The sequence below is a fragment of the Gadus morhua genome, chromosome 18 (assembly GCF_902167405.1).
Source record: "Gadus morhua chromosome 18, gadMor3.0, whole genome shotgun sequence".
Lineage (NCBI taxonomy): Eukaryota > Metazoa > Chordata > Actinopteri > Gadiformes > Gadidae > Gadus > Gadus morhua.
Window position 1 is genome coordinate 16,128,289 of NC_044065.1, and position 24,756 is coordinate 16,153,044.

General features: G+C 46.0%; 2 protein-coding genes across 2 annotated transcripts in view; one reads left to right on the top strand and one right to left on the bottom strand.

Annotated features, from left to right (window-relative positions):
- Positions 1 to 18,919, bottom strand: part of LOC115531160 (rho GTPase-activating protein 44) — a 61,626-nt gene extending 42,707 nt beyond the window's left edge. Inside the window, exon 1 of the mRNA XM_030340263.1 lies at positions 18,607 to 18,919. Within this exon, the coding sequence (XP_030196123.1) occupies positions 18,607 to 18,659 (53 nt within the window). The 5' untranslated portion in view covers positions 18,660 to 18,919. The remainder of the gene's footprint in view (positions 1 to 18,606) is intronic.
- Positions 18,920 to 19,509: 590 nt separating this feature from the next.
- stx4 (syntaxin 4) lies at positions 19,510 to 24,375 on the top strand. Its single transcript, XM_030340042.1, has 10 exons — positions 19,510 to 19,705; positions 20,071 to 20,172; positions 20,472 to 20,571; positions 21,542 to 21,616; positions 21,698 to 21,768; positions 21,885 to 21,993; positions 22,316 to 22,389; positions 22,681 to 22,818; positions 22,906 to 23,016; positions 23,101 to 24,375. Exons 1-10 carry the CDS (start codon positions 19,676 to 19,678, stop codon positions 23,179 to 23,181), a joined length of 891 nt encoding a protein of 296 aa, XP_030195902.1. The 5' UTR covers positions 19,510 to 19,675; the 3' UTR covers positions 23,182 to 24,375.
- The last annotated feature ends 381 nt before the right edge of the window (positions 24,376 to 24,756 follow it).

The window sequence follows — 24,756 nt, forward strand, 5'->3', positions numbered from 1 at the left end:
CAGAGAGTGAGTGACAATAGGAACAAGTGACTGCTTGGCCTCAACGGACCGCATTCTCCATACAGGGAATGTGGTTTTACAACCTCTGCTGCCTCCCAAGACAAAAAGATGAACCAGAAAGGTTCATGACAGCAGGATGTGTGCATGTATGGTGTGCGTGGTTTAGGTGTGTGTTGGTGTGTGTGCATGCGTGTACATGTTTTGAAAACAACATGCAAACAACAAAAAACACATGTATTGCCTTCATTATGTGCGTGTGAAAATATGATAGCAGAAACGCCCCTGCATTTTGTGCATGTGTTTGTGCGCATGTATGCGAGCACTCTCTCTTCCTCTCGTGCGCTGGTGTCTATTGAAACATCACAGGCTGCTGGTCGCTTCCCTCTCTCTCTTTATTTAGCTTTGTGTCACATGCCGTCACACAACAGCAGATGGAACCCGTGATTCACAGCCGCTTTGTCACCGCTACACAACACACCGCTACACAACACACCGCTACACAACAAACCGCTACACATCACACCGCTACACAACACACCGCTACACAACACACCGCTACACAACACACCGCTACACAACACACCACTACACAACACACCGCTACACAACACACCGCTACACAACACACCACTACACAACACAACACACCACTACACAACACACCGCCCATGGACATCAGAGCTCTGCAGGTGCCTTTAACAATACCATAGGGTGGAGCCGCATGGCTAATGCATCACACACACACACACACACATACTGTACACGTACACATACACACAAACACAGACACGCACACTGAACACATACAGATACACACACACACACACACACACATGTACACATTCAGACACACACATACATAAACACACACATACTTTACACATACACATACACACACACACACACACACACACACACACACACACACACACACACACACACACACACACACACACACACACACACCATACACACACACGCACTGCCTGTAAAAAGCTATTTTTATGGAAATAGCCTGCACTGTCTTGTCTTTAGGCCTGGAATGATGATACAACTCCCAGGGACGTTTATTTCATTGAATCACAAGTTATACCGGTTCTGCTAAAGGGTATTTGTGAATCATACCGCACAGCTGCATATGACAGTGTTGTTATGTTTGCTTCACTCATTCACCATCTATTCCTTAACATCGTCCTGCAATACCATAGCACAGGACAGCTTCCATGCATCCATCAAATGATTTTGCATATTTACACTGCATAATTGCTATGCATATTTATTTATCCTCCCAGCAAACCTCGGCATAGCCTGACCAAACAGATTTCTCTCAGGCTCCAAGGACTTCCAGAAAAAACACAAATTCCTCCGCTTAGCGGAGCTCCCCTGAGATTCCTCCAGCTTTTCCTTGGACCCACAAACAGGGTTGTTTTCTTAAAGACCTGTGTTAAGACCCCCACAGCCTTAGAAAGATACCCCCACAGTCTTAACACAGGCCCTAACTATTCAAAACCACGACAAAAATCAAGAAAGCCCTCGCTTTCATCGGGCTTACCAAGGACATTTGGTTCTGTAACGTGGATTTCAATATCTTTGGTGGCTAAATCGAATCACGCATGACCAATTGAAAGGTACTGGGTTTGATCCCCAATGGCCGTGGTCGACCTGTAGGCATCGTTTAGCGGGATGTCCTTACCTGCCTAGCCTACCTAGCTGTTAGCTAAGAATCTCTCGCAGACCTTTTTATTGCGGCCTTTCTTTTCCCTGAGTTTAAGGGGACATACCACCAGGTGTGACTGTGATTAGCCTTACAAGCCGTTTCGAAACCTGGTGGTATAATATGTCCCCTTTAATTATCTTTTCCTCCTAGTCTTGGTAATACATCATCACATTTTGAGGTGGAATGGAATAAACTATATTTATAGATTAGGTTTGGATTTTAGGATATATAAATGGTGAAATATGATGAAATATGCCTCTCTCTCCCTCCCTCTCTCTCCCTCCCTCTGTCCCTCCCTCCCTCCCTCCCTCCCTCTAATCTAATCACCCGCCAGGTGACTAAGGTCATTCAGCCCGTCATGGGAAACGCGCGCCATTCAGTCGGGAACGGTTGCCGAGGGTTACGGTAAGAACGGGGGGGGGGGGGGGGGGGGAGAGAGGAGGGGTCAAGGAGAACCAGAGGGCGAGAGAAGGAAGAAGGAAATGATAAAAGGTGGACCAATAATAGACAATAGCGGCCAATGGTGTGCGTCCGTCAGGCCAGTGCGGCGTCGGTGCTGGGTGCGCTCCTACTGCCTCAGAGGGGGTTTTATCATGCCAAGCACATACTGGGACTGTCTGTCTGACGGATGAGTGGAGGGAGGAGGCTGACGGGCCCCAGGACCCAGGCAGCACCGCTCCCCACCCCCCCGGCGCTCTGACAGACATGCGCACACCGTGCTTCACACACACACACAAGCATGCATATGTGGACTTGCACGCAGGTGCACACGCACACACACACACACACACACACGCATGCACTTTCTATACCTCTCCCACACACACACACTTTCTATATCTCTCTTACAAAAACATACACACACACACACACACACACACACACACACACACACACACACACACACACACACACACACACACACACACACACACACACACACACACGCACAATGACTCCTCCCCAGGAGCGCTGAGATGACAGGGTACGGCGACAGAGGTGAAGCCAGAGAGATACAGCTCAGATAATGGCGTCATTGTGCTACTATCAGCACATATGGAGGAACCCGAGGGGGAGGGGCTAGTGAGGAGGCCCCGCCCCTCCTGGGGTCTGAAGGAGAAGCTGTCAGCGGGCCGGGTTCACCACATGGGGCAGGAAAAGCACCTGCTCTGTTACTGTGGAGCATATGGCGGGCTGCCTCTCCATCTGATACACAAGGAGGGAGGGCGGCAGGACGGAGACAACAAGCGCCACGCCTCGCAGCGGGACGGGAGCCACGCTGGTGAGCCTTAGCTGCTGCGGACAGATTAGGGAGCGATTATTGCAGCAATTATTAAAAAACGATTGTTGTTGAGGCATAAAGATCGAAGTCGAAAAAGATACCCCAAAAATGTAAAGTGATGGAGACAGAGCAGGTCCTCTGGTTTATGTCTTGCAGGAAATTTCGATTTCATTTGCATTCAAATGAGTAAAAACAAGTGCAGCCGATCCGCAACAATCCCCTCATTTAACAAGGTGCATGTGACATGGGGCGTGACGTGAGCGTCCACCACAAGAAGCGCCACATTAAACAGAGGGAGGCCGGCACGCCGCACACGAGGCAGCAGTCAGAGCTGCAGCCGCGACAGTGATTGCTATTAGTAGCCCTGTTTTAATGATCACGGCGTCGCATGCCCCCCACAGACGAAGAGATAAGAAGCCACGGCGTAAACAAACGAAGGCCCCGGTGCTCCCTCCTCGGTGTCTGCGTTCCCACAACGCTCTCAGTCGTTGGCAGCATCGCCGCCCGATGACCTTTTGCTGCGCGGCCGCTGATCACATGTCCAGTCAGCTGCGTGGGTTGCCACGGCAGCAGGCGGACCCGACACATCCACCTGGAGCACCTCGCCGACGCCAAGAAACAACCAAGGAGAGGGGCGGGGGGGGAGAGGGGGGGAGGCGAAAGAGGGGAGGGGGAAGGGGGAGGCAAGAGGGGAGGGGTGGGGGGAGGGAGGGGAGAGAAGGGCGGGGGAGAGAGAGAGGGGTGGGGAAGAGGGAGGGGGGAAGAGGGAGGGGGGAAGAGGGAGGGGGGAAGAGGGAGGGGGGAGAGAAAGGCTGTAGGGATGGGGAGGAGAGAGGGTTGGGGGAGAGAGAGGAGAAAATAGGGGGGAATAGGGGGAGAAAATGGGGAGAAGAGTATGGCAAAAGAGAGAAGCGAGAGGGAGATAGACGGGAGGCAGTGGGAGATAGAGAGTGAGAGTGAGGGTGAGAGAGAGAGAGAGAGAGAGAGAGAGAGAGAGAGAGAGAGGAGATAGATGGAGGGTTCTGGTGCATGAGTCATCACTCCTACCAACTGCAGTCGTTCCACTGATATTAATAGAGAGCTGCTCTTATATTTACATTTTATACGTCTCCCTTCTCAATGATGATTGGGTCCAGAGGGTGCAAGGAGTCATTAAAAAAACAACGCTAGACACGTCAAAAAACGACAGAACAAGACAAGAAAAATCTCAGTAATATCCTCCCACTCATAAAGTCCCACTATAACTATTCTAATGAACCAACAACTAAGAAACGGAGATGGGGGATCTATTCCCCGAGCGCCAGGTACAGACGAGGTGGGTTCCCACAAGGCAGCTGGCCAGCGGCGCTGGAGACAGAGAATCCCACTGGGGGCGTCCCCCAAACTGGGTCAACGCTGGTCCGAGCAGGAGAGCGGGCGCGGCGGTCCCCAGCCCCCAGACATGTGGATCTGTTAATAAGTGAAGAGGCCAGAGAACACACAACAAGGGAGGGCCTCCGGGGAGGCGTGGTGTAGCTGGTAGGACTGCCATGTGATATAGCATAACGACGGGCCGCGTCCCCCCCTAGAGGGACCACTACAGCGTTAGGACTCATGGGCGAGCGCACCACACACCCACCCCTCACTCAACAACGTTCACATGGCACGTAAAAGACAGAATATAGCCCAGGCTAGAAGGCTGCTCTAAAGATTGATCCAAAACTCATAAAAACTGGTTTAAAGTGCTGTATAATATGGATGGGATGGGAGTGCAAAGACAAAGCATAGAAGAGCTTACAATAGCACGAAGAACCAAAAAAACATGACTCCCTATGTTTGTATTGAGAAATATTGCATTTCAAGCACCTATGATTGACAGGCCAGAAGGATTCCCTGAAACAACCAGGGAAATGATCTAGAGGGAGTGTTCTGGAGTCTAAAGGGTCTCTTTCAGAGGCGAGTGCAGCCAACCAGAAACAGATATTCTCACAGTGCATTTCACTCCCTAATAGCTGAATAACGGCCGGGCCATCTCCAAAGAACTACACTCAAATAATGGCTCTTAGATCTTACCTACAGCAGCTGGACATAAATAATAACTGTAAAATGACCAAAATTGTTTTCATTAATAACGATTATAATATGATAATAATGAATACTCATAACAATGTTGTTGTACTATTCCTGCAAAATACAAAATATGGAAAGATATCGTCTGCAAAAAGTCCTGACGCATCGCACAGATCCCCTGCCTCAAACCCTCGCGCTGAGTCGGGCCTCCTGGGACACGGGCAGAGCACTAGCACCAGCATCACTATTCATGAGTGTTTCCATCGGGTAACCTGAGCAGAACCACCCGGCGCTGCTCTCTGCTGTCAGGCTGACCCCGTGCAGCATGCAGCATGCAGCATGCAGCATGCAGCGTGCACCCAGGTACCGGGTGGCGGCATCGGGCTGCTCATGAACCAGGAATACCTCTCCTGAATAATGGAGCCACAGAGAGTCGTGGCTATCTTTAAAAAGACTTAAAAGGGCCAATGATCAGCGCTTCATGTGGGCCTGACGCCGTGACAACATGATGGACTTTGGTGGTGATGCACCCGGAGGCTGATCCGCTCCTCCGCCAAGTTCGGAACTTGTGAAAGTAAAGCACATGGGTGCTAAAATAAGCCTTGGTTGTGGGGTGAGGATGGGGGTGGGGTTGAAGGTGGGCCGGTGGATCAGGAGGCCTCACAGAGCCGTCTCAGGTTGCCTGTAGAAGGGTGTCATCGTCAGGCATGCGTGTGGTGAGGTGAGGCCCTAGCTCACACTAAAAAAACACCACAACGCCAACCAAACTAAAGGCACTGTAATCCCCAAACACGTGCCCCGCCCTCCATAAGACACATTTATATTAATTAGGTAATGCCTGCCAGCGGATAGACAATACAATGGAACACTTCATGACATTCAATACACTTATGCAGAGATGTGCATAAAAACCACCACGTTTCATAGAGATCAGAGGAGGCAATTATCCAGACGATTTTTCCTCCAAGGGCAAGATCAATTCTTTGAAAATGGAGCAGAAGATGAGAGGGGAAGAGGAGAACACAGATGGGGCGAGAGGAGAGATGAGACCGTCTGCCCCACTTTCACTTTGAGCGCGCAGACGAACGGACATCCGAGTCCATCCACTTCCTAACAGAATCAAATGTCCCTCCCTTCAGGAACCCTCGGCGGTGTGCTCCAACACACCTTCCGCGCCGTCGCATCGTTACGAAACCGCTGTGCCTCAAGGCTATGGCGTGCACAGCTCCGCCTGGGCATCGGCTAACGTATCGCTGACAAGGCTGTGCAGCGCTGCAAGGTGCGCGAGCGGTAGGGAACGGGGAAGGGGTGAACCCTGTCATCCTCGCTTCGTCACCTCTGCAAACAGAGGTGACGCAGGACAGCTGGCAGCCTGGCCGCCTACAAACCGGGTAAACACAAGCATGCAGCGTGTGTTTAATCACTGCTCCATCCATCTCCAATCTGAAGAGAGTTCAACACAATGTCCTGCGATTGGCCGGTCGCCCCTTACAATTACGTCATCGAGGGGAAATTCCAAACCCTCGTCATGGCGATCACGAGTGCGTTGGAGGCAGGCATGACTCAACTGTGTTGCCATGGGGTTCAAGCGAGCAACATGAGGAAGCCTACAGGTGGAGGCCCATCAAAGTGACATATGGTGGAGGGCCGGTGGGGGGGTAAGGCGGGGTGGAGCACCACCACACTCTCGCAGGGTGAAGGTGGGGGGAGGGGGAATTATGGGGGAACGATTCGTCTCTCACAACCGACCATAAACGGTCCCTCTCATGTGTTCATCGTGTGCTGACTTTTACACCCCCGTACCCCTCCTCACACCCCCTCCTCCCCCGCTACCCCTTGAGCGCAGGTTTCATCATCAGGCAGACCTTTGTGTTGCTGTCTTGCTATTCCCTGAGTTAATTATCTTTTCCTATTTCACTCAAAAGCTCCTTCTGCCATTTTCTCTCTCTAGCTCTCCATTCCTCTCTCTATCTCTCTCCAGTCTCCTCTCTCTCTCTCTCTCTCTCTCTCTCTCTCTCTCTCTCTCTCTCTCTCTCTCTCTCTCTCTCTCTCTCTCTCTCTCTCTCTCTCTCTCTCTCTCTCTCTCTCTCTCTCTCTCTCTCTCTCTCTCTCTCTCTCTCTCTAGTCCTCTCTGTCTCTCTCTCCCTCTCCAGCCCTCTCTTTCTCTAGTCCTATCTCTGTCTTTACCCTGCCTCTCTCGTCCTCTCTCCAGCCCTCTCCCTCTCTCCAGTACTATCTCTGTCTTTACCCTGCCTCTCTCGTCCTCTCTCCAGCCCTCTCCCTCTCTCCAGTACTATCTCTGTCTTTACCCTGCCTCTCTCGTCCTCTCTCCAGCCCTCTCCCTCTCTCCAGTACTATCTCTGTCTTTACCCAGCCTCGCTCCCTCTCCAGCCCTTTCTCCAGTCCTATCTCTCTCTCTTTCACTTTCCCCAGGGCAGGCCTCTCTATCCATCTCCTTTCTTATTCTAGTCCTTGTTTTTTCTCTTGCGTCTCTCGCACTCTCTCCCGTTCTCTCGCCTCTCTCTATCTCTGTTTCTATCTCTCCTTCACCAGTAACCCTGACCCTAACCCTCTCTCTCTCTCCCGTCCCACTGTCATTTGACTGGCTGACCTGATCACAGACAGTGGGTCACAGAGGCCATGATGTGGCTCATGAGATAACAGAGAGGCCAAATTAGGTAAAATGACCATCGTGAAGTCTCTATGAATTCCTGTGCATATCATACATATGAACAACCATAGATTCAATCATAGATTATATTAAGGGTTATGTTGGAATAAATATACCTTGACCCTTGTTGAAATTGGTAAGGTTATGGTAAAAGGTCAAAATAACACATTGTCATCCATCTAATACTCCACGTTAAATAAATTGAATATGCTAAGCTGACTTTGCTAGGTGTGACATCAAAAATGTAGCAATGCTGCTTGATAAATGTTGGACTAGTGGTACCAGTATTTCATAAACATTAGTTTGTCCTCCAATATCAATATTATAGTAGTGAATAGTGGGAGGGACATGCCCCACAGCTAAACTCTACACCCGACCTCGGAGGCCTTTAGGAAACATGTTCTGTTGTGCGGTGACCTCTTCCAGTCCAACAAAGAACCACAGCAGGGGGGCAGGATGCCCCACGCATGGGTTACAGGCAGATACCATCATAACACACACACATGCTCACTCACACACACGCTAACATACACACACAAACACCACACACACTAACTCACACACACACACCACACATTATCACACACATACACACACACACACACACCACACATGGACACACACACACACACACACTCACACACAAACATTTACATTGCACGCGCACACACACACGCTCACACACACAAGCACACACAGAAACACACGGATTTACAAAAACACACATCACACAAACACATGCATTAATTGGCATGGCAAACGCACACGCACACAAACACACACAATATGGAACGCCCTATTCACCTCTGCCCCTCCTCTCACACGCGGCGTAGCGGGGAACAGCGACACCTGAGCACAGAGGGATTAGCTTCCCATTAAACTTTAACCAGGAGGACCAGCACTGGAGGCGGGGCCAGGACTCGGCCACGCCTCCCCCTCCTCCGCTTAGACATCCGGGGGGGGGGGGGTGGGGGGCAGGATAAATGAGGGAAGGTTATTGGATTGTTTATGCAGGGCACAGCCAGAGAGAGGGGTCAAGAGCGCAAGCTAATTACATGACCAGCTACGGTGTGGTGTGTAGGTCAGTGTTGATCCAAATAATCCACGTTTCCACCGCAGGAACTTTACCCAGGAACTAAGGAACCTTTGGAGGAACTCGGTGCGATCCACCTCTGAAACCAGGGTCTAAATTAAGTTTCAGGGACATTATACTACCCCCCAAAAGGGCCCTTCAAAAAGTACAGGAAATTTGGGGGTGGGGCTTGCAGCGCTGAACATCTCTGATTCGTCGAGTACACTAACCCAGGGGAAAAAATAATATAGTTTACTACAGCATTTACTACAGTATACTATATATTACTATAGTATACTATAATATACTACAATATAGTGTGGGACTTACTATAGTAATTTTTCCGGACATTGTAGTGTACTATGGTAAATACTATAGTAAATTACTACACAGTGTAGTATAATATAGATTACTATACTATACTACAATATAGTGTGGGATTTACTATAGTAATTTTCCAGACATTGTAGTGTACTATAGTAAATACTATAGTAAGTTACTACAAAGTGTAGTATACTATAGATTACTATACTATACTACAATATAGTGTGGGATTTACTATAGTAATTTTCCAGACATTGTAGTGTACTATGGTAAATACTATAGTAAGTTACGTATTTTTCTGTAGTATACTATAGTTTACTGTAGTAAAACTACTATAGTAAGGTTCAAAAACACTACAATATTTACTATAGTATATAAAGGGTGTACTGTAGTTTATTTAACATAGTAACCTATAGAATTTTCTGTAGTATACTATAGTTTACTGTAGTAAAACTACAATAGTAAGGTTCAAAAACACTACAATATTTACTATAGGGTGTACTGTAGTTTATTTACTATAGTAAACTATAGAATTTTCTGTAGTATACTATAGTTTACTGTAGTAAAACTACTATAGTAAGGTTAAAAAACACTACAATATTTACTATAGTATATATAGGGTATACTATAGTTTATTTACTATAGTAAACTATAGAATTTTGCTCTTATTGCATCCATAAAGGGTCAACTACATTTATATACCTTTAATTATCGCTATCTGTTATATGTATTGATCATCTCCTTAGCAGCGCTACAAGCCAATGTGATAACATCACTGTGTGCAGTTTTTTTGTAACTTGTTTTGTTTACCAACTTCCTCTGAAAGAGCGATGCTTTATTGAACAGGGAAACAACCTAAATAACTCAAAAGCATGGACGTATTAAGGAAGACCCATCCACTTTATCGTTATCCCCCTCATCTGCAAACAGCCCTTCGCTACACTATTTTACACTTGGATTAAAAATCATAATTTAATCCGACAAAAATACATAAGAGATTTTGAATACGAGCACAGAGCATATGCTCGTCGTATTCACTGGATATATGGGGTAGAGGATTGAATCCATCTGTCTTTTTATCTGCCGTGAATCCTATCGGAAAATGCTGCATATTTGCGTCGTAATTTAAGTAAATATTTGATGCACTTGGTTGTTCTGATTTCATTTCAGTAAATCTCGCTTATTCATGTCCTTAATTTGTTATGTGCCTGGTGTAAAAGGAAATTCCTTTACCTAACCTTCGCGGGTCTTCAGACTGCGTTGGAAACGCAGATAACAAGGGGCTGAAGGAACCTCTTAGTCCCTTGAAATGTGGTTCCTGAGACCAAAGGATCCGGGTCATTGTGGTGGAAATGCGGCTCTCTGATCTCCATAACTGCTGCATGTTACAAGTGTTATCTGTAATCCTCCACCCGAATGAGGTCCCTGAATGACTTCAGGTCAAAACTCAGCAACGTGGACCCTGTAGGGATGCAATAAATCTCCAGATCATCAAGGCGATTTCTGGATAGTTTTGGACTTCTGAACCTCCTTTTCAGTGTTTATTAATGTTAATAACATTTTATTTAATGTTTTTTTCATACACAGGCGAAGGGAAAAGTGTTGCTCCAAGACTAGTGAGGGCCATGGGGGAAACTGACCTTCGCTCCACCAACGAGGCTGCACACACGCACAATGCTAGCTTTGATCACACCATATGAGCATCGAAATCTATGGCGGCCAACCATTTCCTCTCGCACTTTCATCATTAGTGCCACATCATGACGTCTCCCCGCGTTTGTCCTGAGCCGCCATGAAGCCAGTGAATAATAGGAGTAATAGTCACGCTTCCCCGCCCTGATGCAGCTTGCTTCCCTTTCTCTGGAAACATTGGATCTGTCAGTGACAAAGACTATGATTACAAAGAGGGGGAGAGGAATTCCCAGGGGTTGAGGGAGAGAGAGAAAAACAAGAAAGAATCGATCAATTAATTTTAGCACATCCAAACGTTAGCAAAAACAGATACAGAAGATAGAGAAGAGGCTATGCAGGCTTTGTCAAAACAATGTGTGATTGCAAGTATTCTCTTCCAACTATCTCTTTGTTTGACGCATGCTCGGCTTGGAGTTGAAACCTTTTCATGGGTATGTTCCGCTCCCTCATCAAATCGATACGAAGGAAAAGTGGGTCCATGAAACGGTAACCCAGTCACAATTTGAAATGTTTACGCACCCACTCATCAACGCTGAGCGTTTCCATTTGCAAAGATGTGACGCCGTTAAATATGCAGAGTTTTCCATGGATGCTAATTTGTCTTTTCCAAGGAAATAAGTGAAAATTGATCATGTGGCGCAATTTATTGAAGTAAACACACCTGGAACCCATTTTTAGCTTGACTACAACAAATGTTTACATATAAACTACAAATGGACCCATTTATATATTTTGGCAAATGGAAGCTTCGAATTAACTCAGGAAGAAGAGTGCCAAACAATTCTGCTGATAGCTGCGGTCGTTGGCAATTAAAGGCTTGTTAGCAGACTGACTTTTAGTAGACTGATAGAAATGTCAATACATGAGCTGATTGCTAATAGTCATTAAATCCCTCAGACTTTCACAAGGCATTTCTGGCATTCAAAGGCGATAAGAAATAAATGGGTAAAAAACACAATCCCACAGCTACAATTACATTATCACTACTTCACTGGCGACTGTTCCACAAAGTCTTTCCACCTAAATCCTTGATTTAGGAACATTTAATAGAGGATACAGAAACAAGATCAGAGCAAGATGTAGTGCCCTCAAAATGTCTGCAGCAAGCAAGTGTCACTACTATTATTAATTTATATTGTATTCATAATTCATAACAACAATATATTCTCAGGGCATAGAACAGGGGACGGTTTTGGCCCACACGAGCATGCACAGGATGGGTGGGGCAGAGGTATGATGTTATTTAAGAGTGGGACACACCCTGACGCCTCAATAACACACAGGGAATGTCTGTAGGGTGTGTGCTATGCAGTACACTTGGGAATTGGGAATTAGAAAACCTTGCTGCTAGGCTGGCAACGCAAGCTATGCATGTCATAACCGCAACACCTCCAATCAGCTCAACATAACGGTCTGTTGACCTACGGGATACCGCTACGTTATCGCAGGTTATTGAAAACGCAAGAGACTATAGAGGTTAACAATTTTAAAGATTATCTCTAAAGTGACGAGAAACGTATCAATCCTGAAATCAAACACTGGATTTCCCTCACAGAAAAGTGAGTTTATTGTATTTCTGTTATGTTTTTTTTGGTTACCGGTTTGGAGTGTTGGCTGCCATGGGCAGGGTGGGAGGATGAACAATGTGTGTCAGCCGCTGCCATTGACCCGGGTTGGCACGGCGATGGAATGAGCGCATCACCAGAAGCTAGGGATTCATACCCAGTGGCCCCCAATCCTCTGAATCATGTGTGAATTTCCTCCATCCGCCTTTTCCCATTTCCCAGCATGATGAGTGCTATGACGAATCCGCTAATGAAAGAAAAACAACTGTGATGGTCTGGTGCGTTGCTGGGATACCCTGGCAACTAATTTACAGCCCGTGGTTTCTTATGCCATCTATGTCTAGCTCAACATTAACATGCACGTAGTGCGCAGAGCGAGCCTCAACCTAACGAGCTGAAGGGCTTGACACGTCGGGCCTGTGTATTTGTCTTAGCTAGCCTTGATCGTCTTTGTAGCCTAAGGCCGCGTTCTCAGAGAGGAGGACATCATCAGCGATTGTGTTTAGGTTTCAGAGTTAAGAATGTTTGAATGTCCAGCAGTAATCATGTATAACCAACGGTCTGCATCAACGTAACAGTCCGATGAGCAGTAGTTGGGTGCTACACAGGAACCCCGGTACGGTCCAGACTGTGTTCTGAAAGGCAGTGTTGTAACAGGGCTGTGTTACACCCGACCCCGGTACGGTCCAGACTGTGTTCTGAACAGCAGTGTTGTAACAGGGCTGTGGGATCTGAGGCCATTGGGGTGTGGTGCCGGCCCGTCTGTCCAGCCTTCTTGTTTGACGTCCCGAGGGAGACAGCAAACAATCCAGAACAGCAACATCACGCTTTAGTACAAACACAGCAATACTCCCTGCCAGAAAGACGGAAAATAATCGAGGAATGCTGTTTAAAAAGGAATCCATCTCTAAGGAAGATTCTTTGGAGAGGCCTCATATTTCCCCCAGTATCCCACAGTAACCCAGCCTCAAATACGACCGGCTCCGTGGTTCAGTCTGCACTGGGATCGTCTCCTCGTCCAGGAGGCCTCATCAAAGCACGTGGGCTACATCTGACAGCAGCGGGTTAAAGAGGGATTTTAAATGACACCTGGCAGCAGCCCCCCCACCCCCCACCTTCCTCATCTGCCATCCCTGTGGCGTCAATCATCCCATCGAAGCCTAACAGTCACAAAACCTGGATGACAAATGTGGTGAAACTTTACGAAATGGAGGGTTCCCCCTCTGCGAGTTCAGCTGCGTGACGTATCAGAAGACTAAAGGGAGAGCAACAAAATATCACGCAGGGAAAAATAGTCATAGTTGAAAAGGAGGGTTATTGTTTTTTGTGTGCCTGCATTATTGGCAGAAAGAACAGAGAACTACTTCTTGCTTCGAGATAATGAGAATGAATGAATGGCTAAGCACAGACCAATTTGGGTTTCACCAACTACCCAGAATGCATCTTTTTGTTTTCTATTACTGCAGAAGGCAGACAGAGCCAGGTTATAATTGCATGCAAAACTCACTCATTATGTTTTAAACTCTCTCTCTCTCTCACACACACGTGTACGCGCAGATAAACACACACGCACAAAACAAACACACGAACCAGTAATCAAACTGTAATCACAATTTTACATGTCAAATCTCTTGCTTGCTCATGTTGCATGCTTGCTCATGAAACAATGCTGCGCAATGTAAATAACCTGATGACTATGATAATAAGTTACACACACACACACACACACACACACACACACACACATATACAAAGACACGTTAAGTCATTTCCCATACATGTAGCCCCATATTTCTAAATATCATTCTTAACATTAAGTCTATAAACAAGTCCAGATAACAGGGTTAGGGTTAGGTTTACGAGTCGGCCACTTCTTGACCCTCTCCCATGCTGAACAGCGTGGGCCACAGGCAGATCCAGGCCATTTACAATGCTCTCTGGGTCAGGGGGACAGCATGCCCATTCTGTGTTCAGCATCTAAACGACCCCAGAATGCAGATTACATTCTGTAGCAGCAGCAATCAGCCCCCTTACTCTATGGAAGTTGTATGGAATACACATACTCTCCATTCGCACCGTGTTTGACAAATGAGGTTCATTATCTTTCCCCGCTAAACGGGACGGCAGTTCGGCGGGATGAAAAACAGATTAGCATAATTTATGTTCCCCTCTACGGGGACCATTTATACTAATCCGAGAGAGAAACTCTTCATTAGAAGCTAAAGGTTTAGCCACCAGGAGGCTCACCGCCCCGCCGTCATAACCAATCCCACGCACTCCCTCCTTCATGGGGCTTGACAGGGGTCACCACCTCAGCGTGTCTGGTACACAAGCAGTGACCATGAGGTGCCCAGGCAGCAGGAGGACTTCAGTGAATGATGGAAATACACGACCATATTTAGCACCCCTCGAGGGAATCCGACACCCCCCGACACAGATACGCACTGTGGGCCAACACTTAACGTCCACGGCCCCCGCACTAAGTCAGGACGGCCGGGGACACGACGTCAAAGAGCAACCGCTCGCAACGCAACAGAGACACCGGCACCCATGTGATTAATGAGGTGTGACCGAGGAGAGGAAAGATCCGCTGCTCCTTAAGTTGGGCCACGAGCATGACAGTGGAAGTGTCAGTCAGGATCCTGGGCTCCGAGGGTGTGAACTGATATACCTGAGTGTGGGTGTGTCAGAGATAGGAAGAGACGGATGCCAAGTGACACAATATGGAATGCTGTGCAGCAGGTGACGCAGCCCCACCTCTCCTTGGAGAAAACGTAGCCACAGACGCTGGTAAACGCAACCGCTTACGACATGTTACTCCGCGCGGCTGTCCGACAAACAACCTCCACATTGGACACAAAAAAGTCACGATTATAATTGTGTCGCAGAGCGACAGGAGCACCGATAAATCAAATAGTGTGGTTCTGCTCCACCGTCGTTGCTCGTAAATCTGTCAACGAGTAAGACAGGGGAGAACAATAATGGATGAAATGGAAAAAAATAAAATAGGATGAAGCTGTTAGAGGTGCGTATGCATTCCCCCCCCCCCCCCCCCACACACACTCTCTCCTCGCTCTCTTTTGCCAGAAGCAATTTTCAGCAGCCTCTTCAATCACAGACGCTCATAGGAGAGCAATCGATAATCAGGTTTCAGATCTGAAATGGAATGTGTACGACTAGACACAAACGATGGCCCCGAGACCCGAGGTCCCAGGAGCCTTCAGGCCGGTCGCGAACAACCAGGAGACAGTTTGCATCGTGTTGTAAAGCAAAAATAGAACCTATAATTACAATCGTTTTCAGAAAAAGAAATTCTGACCTCGGGGAGGCCTTTTCGGTGACGAAGCAGCAAGACCCATCGTTTCATTGCCGCGCTGATTTAAAGCCCACCGATTAAGCACACGTGTGCGGCCCTTAGATCTATGGAGACCGCAGAGACCATACCCAAAACAAAGATAATGTGAATGAGTAGACAGACTCAAAACACAGAGCGAGGGAAGTAGTGACTGGGCCAGAGGAGGATTATGTGTGTCCCCTACCCGCCCTTCCCCCGGCCCCACACACACCCCCCACTTGATTCAGTCACAGTTTACACAGCATTATGCAGGATTAATGATGCCAGCCAGGGCCTCGGAAGATGAGTTGAACTGTGTCACCAAAAAATAACATACTCTTAGTCTACATCATCAAATCTCATCGGGATGAAGTCCTTAACAATACCGTGTAATCTGCCTTAAACCTTTTGGTCTAAATACTGCGTTAATGGCATAGAGTGTTTACGTTTACGTTGTTGTTTTATTAAGAAATGTTCACGAAATGCATTTGACTTGCCTAGATGAAATCGGCACATTGACAGGATGTGGTGCTGAGCTGTTGTTGTCATTATAAAATATGAAAGGTTTAATGAAATCTATTTTTACATGCAAAATAATTCTAATTAAGATCGTGAGGATATCTCTGCCAAACATTTGTTCGCTATGGCGGGATCCCAAGAACGGGAACAGGAAAAAACAAACACGAAAACTAGCACAAGGAAATGTGGAGGAGTGGTGCTGCTTTTCTTAAGTGGCAATCTCTAAAGCCTAATGTACTGCCCAGCTGGCGTACGACTCCATCACAGAACATCCATCATCAGACACATGGCAGTTAACAGATATGAAGACTTCTCTTAGGGCCCTTCGTGGATTCCTTAGTGCTTTATATGAGAAACATAGCCCATGTACGAGTCGGTCAAGTCGTGTGGACATCCATCCCTGTTTGTATACGTAACTAGGTGAGAAACTACCGCCTCAACCAGACCACCCACAAGCCATTGCATTTATAAATACTACTGCAGGAACAAGGGGCTCCAAATCGCCATGGTAGGAGTTTTAAGCAGGGGCCAGGTGAGATTGAGTGCCAAGGTCATGGAAGTGATGCCTAATTACCTGTATGGCCAGCAGTCAGCTGACAGGCCGGAGCCCCTGCCCTCTAAACATGACTAATTGGCCAGGCTGTTGCGCCTCTTAGGATACAGGTGAGAACTCATTAACAGAGATGATACGCTCAACAGCTGCTCTGCTCCTGGGCAGATGAGAGGACTAAATGAGAGGCCATAAACACACACACACACACACGCACACAACACGCACACGCACACGCACACACACACACACACACACACACACACACACACACACACACACACACACAAAGGAGGAGCCACATGTCCTTTGAGCTCCAGCAGGGTACAATATCTCCATGATAAAATGTCAGCCAGGCCTGTTGTGTTCAACATGCTTTGCATTGATCAGTAGCTGTACCTGATAATCAGCAACTGTTGCTATAGGCACACAAAACCAACTACACACTTAACAGCGTGGTACTGCCCCACAGCAATGCGTGCCACATGCATGATAAAAAACCGAGAAGGTAGAACAGGTTCCTCTGGTTGACTCTGTGGCGTCCGATATGAGGTCGTGACAAAGACAGAAATGCTATACAGGTCAGCACAGGCAAATTGTTGACAGATGGAATCAACAATAAGGTAAGGGAGGGGTTTGCAAACACTTGGAAGCACAAACACAATATCTGTTTTCATTTACTTATTATTGAGAAGGAGATACACCCATGTATTGTTCCTTGACTTTTTTTTAGCGACACTTTAAAGCAACTTGTCACATGACATGACACATCTCATCACTGCATCATGGCATTTGTTTGGCTATTTGAGTTACATGGTGACACAATCACTAACCATATATGAGTTGTTTTCAGACACAGACACCAACCTGTGTGTATCTAAATCAACTTTTGAATGCCAATGCACCACGACACACACACTTCAGAGGTGGACATTCCTGCCTGAAAATAAAGTCTTAACCATCCCTCCTTCAACTGTCTGTGAGTGATGACATCTGGAGAGGCAAGTCCCTTTATGTGTAAATGATTGACAATGTGACTTCGAAAGCAATAGAACCGAGGACTGAAGAAACATTGTAGTCATTAAATGTTAAATAAACATTCAAAGAAAGAACGTGAATATTGACTCTTGGCTGAAGGGGGCAAGAATCTACGCAGTATTATTTCAAAATGTTCAAAATGTATGCAATATCAGAGGCCTACGGTGAGACGTTTTAGCTTAGTCACTTTCGTTTGCTCGTTTCATTGCATGTACATTCATCATGGAATAAAATAAAAGTCAACATGTATGATGATGCCAACCATTTAGGCAGAACAGGTAACAGAACATGGAAACAATAACGTGTTTATAGGCCATAAAGGCCATAATGATAAAAGCTATAGCTTTAAGACTTATTCAAGAGCCAAAGAAAAAACTGCGATTGTTTTTTTTGGCGATACTTGATACGGGATAACATGAGCTAATTGGGCTAGATAAGGCTACAGGTTAGCTGGTTTAACAATTCATCGGATGCGACCCGAGTGCTCCCTGTATCCCGGGTACCATAATCTGATAAACCCTTGCCTCATCGGTGTGCTGAAGCGCGCGCGGCCAGCGCAATCAGCTGAGCGCTATCAATCCATACGGTGCGGACAATGCATAGTATAGAAAGCAGCGAAATCTACGTAGGCTATGTTTGTGATAGGGTCTCACCCCAATAACAGAGCTTGGGATGCATTGCATTTGTTATTTTCGGCATTTCGAGCTCCTCTCGGTCAACTAAAACGCTAATCTCGGTTGGATCCCACGATGTTATCTCAAGTCATGCGTCGGGTTTCATAATTTACTCTTACCTGCCCACTGTTTGGTTGGCAAGCTGTCGCATTCGATTGAATTGCTTCTTCATCTTGTATTTTCTGCGTTAACACCGATGGGTTGAGCGGGTCCACATATTTCATTGACAACAAGTCAGATCTCCAAAGGAACGAGAAGGAGATGGTTTACTCTGTACACATCCGAGTCTTACATCACTACAATATATCTTGTTAAATAAAAATGGGTGGGCTAATTTCTACTCATTCTGTGGCCTCTGTCATCCACCCCGCTGCCCAGAGATGCTGGAGCAATTTCTCCAAGAACCGAATGACAGCTCACGACACGACGCTATGCACTGTTGCATTGTGGGAAATGTAGTTCCAGCGGCCAAATCCGACTCTTGTACTAAATGTACAAATAGACCAAAAATCCTGATTATAATTAACTGTCCTTCAACATGGTTACATTTGTGCATATCCCTAGTTATAGTTCCTCTTTTTGTATTTAGTTCACAATAAAAAAAAATCCCGTCAGGCTACTGAGCTAGGCTACATAAAAGCTGAATATAAGCCTATTCGATTTTTTTTGCAGTCGATAACATTAGTCAGCTAAGTCGAGGGGTTCAAATTAGTCACTATATGAAAGCAGCTAGATACATACCACGGCCAGCATAATGAATGCCGATGGCATCATCTGGTGGCGTGTTGGCTGAAAATGCACTCATGGGAGTTGAAATCAAATGCAAAAATAATCACCCAACAATATTGACACCACTGTGTCAAATTTACATGGTGATCGCATATTTATGACATGCATAATATGAAAAAACATAATTTAATTTTTGGAAGACTTGAATTACCTTGTTTTTTGGGGAATGTCTCAATCTAAATTTGTTTGCCTTCCAGCCCGTAGGGGGTGCCCTGGTTCACATAACGCTGTCCCTGATCATGGAAGAAGTGACAGGTTGAATGACACAAGACCGTCTGTGCACAAGAGCGAAAGTTAACTTTTCACTGCTGTATTTTCAGCACTATTTTCATAATTCATCATCGTACAACTACATCTCCAATATCTACGAGGGAAACCTAAATTGCTCCATTTGGGACAATGCGGGACCGCACCAAAGAGTTAGGAAATGTAAGTTTCCAGGAGTATTGCTAACTTTAGCACTACCCGCTAGCCTGCAGATTTTGTTAGGTTAACTCCCTTCTTTAGATGTTGGTAGCTAGTGTCAATGTGTCTGTCTCGGCCACTTGATAAACACAATCGAAATTACCTTTGTCAAAGCTGTATTTATGTCTCAGCATTTATGTTAAGATACAATACATTTACAACTTCCGTTCAAACGTGCATTGTATTTCCCATAAAGGGTGTGTGACAGACCAATGCCGTTTGTGTTATGATGTGCTAATAGCCAGGATGTCTAGCGGCTCTTCAAACACCTCAGGGCTACATGAAGTGTATGACACATTTAGTCCCTGATTACTTGTCCTTGTCATCAGGCTGAGTGCTCCGATGAGGATGAGGAGGGTACGGCGTTGGTGGTGAAGCCAGGGACCTCGACAGCAAATGAGGAGAAAGAGAATGATGCTTATTTCAAGAAGGTGAGAATTAAATTCTAATAATTTCATGGTCGCTCATTTTGATTGATTGTTTCTCATGGGAAGACGTTTGAATTGGGCAACACAAAGGACAATAATGTAAATAAACTTAGATTTTTGGGAGGTCCTTAATTGGAAATATTTGCAGCCAATATTTTTTTTTTGTCAGGCTGATGTTATATATCAGAATGGGAACATGCAACATATTCACAAGAGTGGTCTACCTATACAATAAAAGTTGTGCAAGGTGAAATAACTAACAACTGGTATGATTGCTGAATTGCAAAATTCTTGATGCCAAGGTGCTGGAAATTCGGGAGGGACTTGTGTCGATCAAAGATAAGGTGGGGAAGCTGGAGAATAAACAGAAGACTGTCCTGGGCGAGCCACTCCCAGATGAGAGTAAGTAACCATTGTAGTCCTTGTTGTATTTTTTTTTTTTAATCTTGAATATCAAGATTAAGCTGTATCGGCCAATACTCAAGTTCAGGAATCGTTGTTCGGAGTAGAAGAAATTAGGCATTGCATGGCAAAGAATTGCAAAACATGACGCAACCAGCAGTTTCCAGACTGCAGAGGTTTGGAATTCTGAAGTTCAAGCCGGCTAACTATTGTGGCTCAGAGCAGGGCAGTGTGCAGACATTGTATTGCCAATGCGGCGGGGCTTGGAGTGCTGGGGTACCCTTAGGATAGCCACCCGTAGAACCCCCCAGAAATGTCCGTGGTTTATTTAGAAATTATTTTGAATTTTTCGTTTTTGGCAGAGCAGGTGATGACACAAAAAAAGTCTCTAGATATATATTATAGGGTTCTCGAAAAAAACAATGCTATAAGTGGCGCTGCGCAACCACGTAATATTATTAAATAGGGCTGCTGTGACGAGGACATTTACTTTCTGCAATTGTTTTTTTCTAATTGTGTGAATGCATGTTTTATTGGTATAACGCTACAAAAAGAACAACTGCAATATCACGTAAGTGCTGTGTGGAGGAAGTCCGTGGCTATCGGATCCACTCTCGAAAAGAGGCCGACTTGGTTGCAGCAGAGCTTTAATGTAAAGCAACTCGCACACTAAACGAGCAACGTAGCACCGTGTCGGGCAGCAGCGATTTTAGGTCTTGTTTAATATAATGAGTGGCAATGGCGCTGCGATGCGTGCCAAGGTTTGAGCAGTACTGGAACTCATAGCGCGGCAGTAGAGCGGGGACGGTGTTCGAGCTCTTGTAGCTATTGTAAACACGACCCACTTAAAGTTCCAATGAAGACACACTGCTTCAAACTTATATTCACTCCTTCACTTAAGTTCTGGGAACATTTGAAACCAAGTTGTAAGTTGGTTATCACGATTTTACCCTTTATTTTTTTTCCACAGGTTTGAAGAGGGATATCCAGACCCTCCGAGAAGAGATCAAGAACATTGCGAGTCAGATCCAAAAGAAACTCAAGAGTGAGTGGAGGAATAAACTTGCTTGCATTGCCATAACCCACAAAAAACCTTTCTTCATTAATCTTGTTTTTCGTTTGGCAGCTATTGAACCCAAGAAAGGAGAGGATGATGGGAAATATGTAGCCATCAACTTGAGGATGCAAAGGACACAGGTGAGGCCGTGTTTGGTAATCAAAAAGAACTGCTCAACACGTTATTCCAAATGTAGTGATCGATTCCATCCAACGCATTGTTTCATGGACTGACTGAGTTTCCTCTGTGCCGCCAGCACGGGGTCTTGTCCAGGGAGTTTGTGGAGCTGATGGGACACTGCAACACCATCCAGGCTGACTACAGAGATCGCAACTTGGAAAGAATAAAGCGGCAATTCAAGATCAGTGAGTCTGTCGGTCGTTGGTCTTAGGCCCGGATTGCATTGAGTCATCTACAAGATTATACATTTTTGTCATGCCTGATGGGGCTGTAGAACTTGGATTATTCCTCAGAGGTGAATGTTGATGTCCAGGGCAAATGTGTTTGAATCCAACCCTAAACGTATGCATCTTCTTTGTCTCGGACACTTTGATTTAGTCATGTAGTGTACTAGAAAAGCAGTACTCGGCGTTGGCGGTATTGTTAGCCCTACAGTCGTCATTCATGTATCGTCTTTTTTGGCCTCACACATGTGAATGGCCGGTTCTGTCTTTTGTGTCTCTGCAGCCGGCACCGACGTCACCGACGATCAGCTGGAAGACATGATTGCGAGTGGGCAGACGGATGTTTTCACACAGAACGTGAGTGCATGGAGTTGGGTGGCTATCAACCACATCCCAGGACTCCCTTCTGTCTCAGAGACACACTTTGTAAACATGATTAAGATATAATAACTGACAACTTTGTTTTAACTACCATATGAGCAGTATTCCCACTTCCAAAGGCTATGAGCACCCTTAGGTTGGTCTCGTTGTTGACACCTTAGGAACCCTGGCCATCCGCCTGGGACACAACTTGTTTTGGTGGCCGCAGTACACAAGTGTCATGTCAACAACAACAAAGCAAGGCTAACTCTTCCCCCACGTCTGCAGATCCTGAGCGACGTCAAAGCCACCAAGCAGGCGCTGAACGAGATCGAGACGCGGTGCGAAGAGATCCTGAAGCTGGAGAAGAGCATCCGGGACCTGCACGACATGTTCCAGTACCTGGCCATGGAGGTGGAGGCGCAGGTGAGGCTCCGGCGCCGCCGTGTGCTCGTCCAGGGAGGGTGAGGAATGGTTTCCGCTCTGAGCCGCACCCCTCTCGGTCATGTGCAGGGGGAGACGGTGAACCGGATCGAATCCAACATCCTCCAGTCTTCGAACTATGTAGAGAAGGCCAGGGATGACGTGGAGAAGGCGGTCACATATCAAAAGAAAGCCCGCAAGGTACGTGTAACGGTCATCTTCGTGGGGTTATGTTCAGCTCGTTGGATATGCCTTTGATCTGACTCCTCTTTTTCTCTCCTGCAGAAGAAGATTTGGCTTGCGGTTTGTTGCGCCATTCTCCTCCTTATCGTCATAATTTCATTGGCTGCCAGTCTCGGTGGATGAAACCGGCTGTGAGTCCAAGTCCCTTGTATTCCCCCCCCCTCTTTTCTACCATAACCCCCTACTTGCTGTAGGGTTCTGCCTTTATGGCAACATATTGTCATCCCCAAGCTTTTCCACCAACGTTGTCTTCCTCTCTTAACCTCGGCCCTACCGTCGCCCTGGCCAGGTTGAAGAGATGGTCTCTCTAACCTTTTAACCAGTGCCTTCTCACAGGCCCACATTCAGGTGCTCTCCCCCCACACACAGTCGCCCCAGACAAACGGACACGTGGATTACTGCATATTGCATTGCCATGTTTCCCCCCCTCCCCCAAAGTGCTTGTGAGTAAGGAAGAATGCAGTATTTGATACACTGAAATGGCTTATTATACTGTACTCAGGAAAATTACTTGTAGAGTATTCTTGTTACATGATTGATAATGAATTATGAAAGACGACACTAGATGGAGCATGGTTCTTTTTGAAAAAGGCATATATAGAGACTAATATAAATGTACATAGGCCTTTTTATTTTGCTAGTGTTGGGGAACACTTTCTTTGTAAATAAGAAAATGTGCACATCTGGAGATACTAGCCCAAGCATTGGAACAAACTATAAAGTTATAAGTGCAGGTCCTCTATCATTCACTCTTATTTATATTTGTATTGTGTTGCTTTATAAATACAAACAGCAATGTCTCGTTAGGAACTCTATTTTTTACAGGTTTTAAAACTGCTTTACCATTTTGCAAGGTCGAAATTGGTGAGAATGAAGTCAATTCATGTATTGCACCGATATTATCAAGAAGGGATGAAGTTTGGGCTGTAACTGCTTGCTTTCACATCAACCTTTTGGATTTTTTAATATTGTTTAGCAACTTCAATGGTGTATTCATGCTTTACACAGGGCCCTGAAATGTTCCTTTAAATCAGTGATATCCTCCTAGGTGAGCATTTTTAGCATCTGTTTTTGATTTAACAGTTGGAACTGTTCAATAACCAGTAACTTACGCACGACATGTGGAATACCTAAAGATAACTTCCTGTATGGAATTTCCTTAAAGGCTGCCTCTGAGGTGGAAATGTGCCGTGAACACAAACTGGGTAGACTAGCGACTTGGTCTGTGTAACTTTATGTATTGATATTTTAATTTTGTATACAGCCCAATGCCACTTATTCTGATGTTTTAAAATAAAAATCTCATGTTCTACAATATCTTCCTCTGGTCTTTTCAATACTCATGGGTCATGGAAGTTATCAATATTTGCAAAAGTAGATTCCTCTTGTCAGAAGGCTTAAATATTGAAGAATCAATGTTTAGCTGCCATGGGCAATTCTGCCTGTTTGAAAGAACAGGATTACAGGCTGTCGTTTGCCAGCATAGGTAGAGGTTCCGTGACCTACTGGCAGCAGTTGTCCCCTTATTTGTCCTACTTCACCTAACTTTTGTTTGTCATTGATGGTTGCAATTTCTGAGCAGTTATCTTCTTCACTGCGGCGTTTGATTTTCAGATACAAGCATAATTCATGGGAACGAGGCAACCAGTAATTAACACTGCTTATTAATGATTGGCGACAGGGAGTGAGTCATTTTCT

Bases quoted from the DNA above. Each gene is read 5' to 3' on its own strand.
- stx4 (XM_030340042.1), top strand. From the start codon at position 19,676: ATGCGGGACCGCACCAAAGAGTTAGGAAAT. The intron at 21,994-22,315 runs GTGAGTCTGTCG...GTGTCTCTGCAG, and splicing joins AAAGCGGCAATTCAAGATCA to CCGGCACCGACGTCACCGAC. The intron at 22,819-22,905 runs GTGAGGCTCCGG...GGTCATGTGCAG, and splicing joins CCATGGAGGTGGAGGCGCAG to GGGGAGACGGTGAACCGGAT.